This window comes from Trichogramma pretiosum, unplaced genomic scaffold, assembly GCF_000599845.2.
Source record: "Trichogramma pretiosum strain Unisexual culture from Peru unplaced genomic scaffold, Tpre_2.0 scaffold10, whole genome shotgun sequence".
NCBI classification, from domain to species: Eukaryota; Metazoa; Arthropoda; class Insecta; order Hymenoptera; family Trichogrammatidae; genus Trichogramma; species Trichogramma pretiosum.
The window spans coordinates 2,746,922-2,751,677 of record NW_019641652.1 but is presented as its reverse complement, the minus strand read 5'-3'; the positions used below and the strand labels follow the sequence as shown (position 1 = coordinate 2,751,677).

Here is a 4,756-nt window from a genome sequence, read left to right as displayed (position 1 = left end):
ATTAACATATTTCTAAATACTCTCAAACCGTTCAATAAAAAGATCCACAAAATGACAAACAATTCACCGCTAATTATCAAAATTCCTTCGATTGTCAGCATGTAAATATACTGTCGGCAAATACTTGTTGATTATTATTTGAGAAGTTCATGAATGATTTAATCGGCAAATAAAAATAACTTGTATTATAGATCACTATCGAAATATATTGGATTAAAAATACATTATAAGACCATATACACCAGCGTATAAATTCAAATCATTCACAGGAACATTTATTTAGAGAGATAAGAGCGTCTTTTTAAAAATATCACTGTACATCTTGAGTACTTAAAGAGTGAGCTTGAAGTATTCGTGACACTTCGTTTAACACCAGTATCAAAAGGTGCTTAGAGTAAGAAACATGGGTACCAGAAATTTAAGCAATAGCGTAAGTTTAGTTCGACGATTGCTTTTAACATCCATCTTACACTCAAAACTTCTAAAATTTAATTTTTTATGATTATTTTTTGAAAATAGTTTTTACCAAATTTCACCATTGAAAATAATGTTCTCGTGGGTGTGAAAAGAGATAGTAATAATATAATTGACCAGTTTGGAAGTTTTATGATTAATCTATTTGACTCGGCTCCAAATCATGTGGCACAGGTAACGATAAACATTTTTTTATATGAATAAATTAAAATTAGAAATTAGAAATGAGTTGAAAATTTCAAAATAGATTGACGCTGAAACTGGACAAAGCATCCGATTTGAAGAAATGAAAGATAACATAATCAGATGTGCTAAATGGCTACAAAAACAATGTGTAACTCCTAACGATGTTATTGCTATTTGTACGCATAATCAGTTTGACGTGTACGTTCCATGCATGGCTACATTCATTATTGGCGCGACTCTAAATCCTTGGCCTAATGACATAACAGAAGGTTTGAAGAATATTTGAATTATTAATGTAACGAGTCGTAATTGTGATTGCATCAGTGGAATTTTTTTCAGAATCTGTAAAAAACTTAATTGAGCTGACAAATCCAAAAATAATGTTCTGTAGTGAGGAGACGGTTCAGGTAGTAGAGAAAGTTTTATCTGCCAAAAACTACAAGATAAAAGTGGTAGTTTTTGGAAATATCATAGGTTATCAATCATTGAGTCACATAATGAATGCCGAAGATAACAAAACTGTGCTACAATTTGTACCCCCAAGATTAAAAAACCTACAAAATAAGGCTGTTATTTTGTTTTCTTCGGGTACAACGGGATTTCCCAAAGCCGTTGCATTTTCATATGGATCTCTGAATCACATACTGAATAACTGCATCAGAAATGCCATGGCACCAAGTACTTGCCTATGGTATTCTTCCTTATATTGGATTACAGGATTGTATTATATGATTAGTTCGATAATTAATAAAGATACTAGAATAGTTCACCGAAAATTCACCCCAATTGAGACTTGTGAGCTCATAGAAAAATATAAAGTGAGTTTATTTGTTTATTTTTTATTATATTTTAAAAATTCATTCGGTTTATCGTGTTTTTGAACTTACAGGTAAATTGGTTTTTCATGTCATCTTCAATGATAAGTCAATTTTGTAAAAATAAAATTATTGCAAAATATAATCTTGAGTCGCTAAAAATCATTATGACTGGTGGAACAAAATTAAGTCTTGACACTTTAAGTGAATTTTCAAAAATGCTACCACATACTGGAGTATATCAAACTTATGGTAATATATTTTTTTATATTATACTAGTTTTTTATTCTAAATCAATAAATTTCGCACTAAACTCTTCCGAAACAATTTTAGGATTAACAGAAATTGGTGGCGGAGCTTCTTTCCAAACTCCAAAATGTAGGGAAATTGATTCCGTTGGTTTCGTTTTACCAAATGTTCAAATTAAAATTATAGACCGACGGAACGGTCAAACACTGGGACCAAATCAACCAGGTGAACTGTGTATTAAGTCCTTGACAATGATGTCCGGATACTATGGAAATCCAGAAGCTACTAAAAAAGTCATAGACCCTTACGGTAACTATCGGGATTTAAATTGACACTAAAAGATTTTTCATCCAAGCTTTTGACATTTCTAGGGTGGTTGCATTCGGGTGATATTGCGTATTACAAAGAAAATGGAGAAGTCATGATAGTCGAAAGATTAAAAGAAATAATTAAGTGTCGAGGACATCAAATTGCGCCTTGTGAAATTGAGCATGTATTGATGCGACACCCTGGAGTTATGGAAGTAGCAGTTGTTTCTATCCCACACGATAGCGACAATGAGCGACCAGTAGCTATCGTTAAAAGAACCCCTGGTTTTCAGGTAATTTTATATTATTAATAACGTGGGGAAATACATCAGTATGTTAATTTTTTACTTTCTATAGATATCAGAAGAAGAGCTTGTTGAAATGAGCGCCAAATCACTAGGCAATCACAAAAAACTTTCTGGGGGCGTTAAATTTGTAAAAAGTCTTCCATACACTGGCTCGGGAAAAATCCATAGAAACATTGTTAAGGAGCTAGCTAGAGCTATGAGTGATACCAGCATTTGAATATCTAGTAGTCATTAATCCAACGGAAAATCCAAAACAAAACTAAGGAAAATGTTGTAAGTAAGCATATTATAATAAGAGATAATAAAAGAAGCCAAAGAAACTGAATATTTTAGTTTTTTAGCTTGTATTAGTGTACTAACTTATTAAACAAATTTGTACTAATTGGTTCTCTTTTTTTCCAACCCATTCCCGTACACACAATCATTCATACAGTTGAAAGTTCAATATAATCATTAATGATAAAAAATTTCCTCTACTTCTTCAATAAATCACTTACTGCTGCAGAAAAAAATTAAATTGAATGACAAAATTATTATAAACTTCGAAAGTACAAACTTAATAGCTCCTGAGTCACGTGGGAGGGCGCGTTTTTGAGCTATTTTACAAAGTCGAGTAATAGTACAAACCTATATACTCCAGCGCATGTTTTATCACAACGGGGAGTTAATAACTTTTCCCAAACAATATATATATGTACAATACCCGCACTTGTTTATCACCAAAAGCCATAACCCTGCTGGTGCACTATCTGAACACTTATTTCTGTTGCTCGATACACACACACACACACACACACACGCTCGATGTTTTAGATAAGATACCTACGCTAACTTGAAGTTATGGCCCATTAATTTAGTATTTCGGGTCGAATTTTCTATGTTCCTACGTATGCCACCCAACTAGGGCTTTTACACGATCTCGAGCGCTTCTACTTTGTACATAATCTATCGATGCATAAACGATACGAGGTATTTTTAACTTATTATAATAATTAATTGACTCTCAAATTATGGTTGTTCGTGTGGAAAAATATAATTTAATGAATCAAGTAAAAAAGCAAGTATAATTTGAAATTTCTAGATAAAAAGAACGATCGGAGTTCCATACAACCCTTCAACGCTAATGAAATTAATGCATTCACGAAGTAAGCTAGCACTTACACGTATGAACATACAAACCGCACGAGGCTTGTAAGCTTAAAGCCACTGGGTGTACGCACTCGTAATTAAAACATCCCTCCCGAATTGAGTCATTTTAATTTTTGTGGCTTCACTATATAATTCTTCCACTCTTTGTTCTGCGCGTCCCTTTCTATTGTATGAAACTATTTTTGTCTGGGTTTTCGGATTGAACATACTCCACCATATACATGTACATTAATCCAACTGATATTTTTTCTTCCTTCGTTTAAAAGCTGTTATTTATTGAAAATTATAAATTTGTGAGTGTTATTTTGAACTCGTGAAGCAAATTTACTGATAAAATGTTGTGCATAAGCAGTGAAGTTGAAAAAAGTATCTGGATCAACCTCCAAAATTTCTGATTATTACATAATAAAGAGGGAATAGAATCGAACTATTGAAGCTCTATAATACAAAGTTTTAAAGCAAATAATTGGTTTTTAAAATTTGTTTGCCTTTTTTATGAGAACCACGAACGTCTTTATGATAAATCGTAATATCAACATCAGTATGGTACAGATTCTATGTTCGGAAACTGTAACAGGGCAAACTTCTTTAGCAATTTAGGTAAAAAAATACCAACCAGCATGTAACTTATTTGACAATATATGAATTTTCTCGACGAAATAATCATTGTTATCTTACCAAGCGCTAACAATGCAAATAGTAAATCGAAAATAACATTAAATAATCGTCGTTTAAAAACAAATCTTAATTATATATGATTAAATGGAAGATGTGACATGGTTGTACTAAAAGGACTGCATTAAAAACTATATGACCCAAATTTTCAATTGATGATCTATCCATTGGAGTTAAAAGACTGAAAGCATGAATCACCAAAGCGCAAGAAGAAACTGTAAAGCTTGAACCAAAATCACTTCAAAAATTATAATTACTAAATTTCCAACCTCTAAAATTCTAACATATTTAGAATATTTAAACAATTCAAAAAGTATTCATTGCTTATTAAGATTTTCTAAAAAGAATTGAATTAATTTCATGATATAAGCAGTAGAATATACACAGCCAATGTTGCGTAGATACGCATAACCGCCCGGCTTTATTTGAAGAGAAAGAGCAAAAAACATACGAAGGGTGAATAATTTTTTTTACTATATAATAGGATCCGTAGATAAGTGTATGTGTGGCTGCATGTGTTTTCAAGTGTAATGCAGAGTCTACTTAAAGCTGCAGATAGGCTGTATATACAGATAGGTTGTATATAATGCAA

General features: G+C 32.0%; 1 protein-coding gene across 1 annotated transcript; it reads left to right on the top strand.

The window, feature by feature from the left end:
• Positions 1 to 403: 403 nt before the first annotated feature.
• On the top strand, positions 404 to 2,557 carry LOC106658505 (luciferin 4-monooxygenase-like). Its single transcript, XM_014380506.1, has 8 exons — positions 404 to 430; positions 520 to 648; positions 722 to 929; positions 1,000 to 1,478; positions 1,550 to 1,727; positions 1,809 to 2,033; positions 2,096 to 2,325; positions 2,390 to 2,557. Exons 1-8 carry the CDS (start codon positions 404 to 406, stop codon positions 2,555 to 2,557), a joined length of 1,644 nt encoding a protein of 547 aa, XP_014235992.1.
• Positions 2,558 to 4,756: the final 2,199 nt, after the last annotated feature.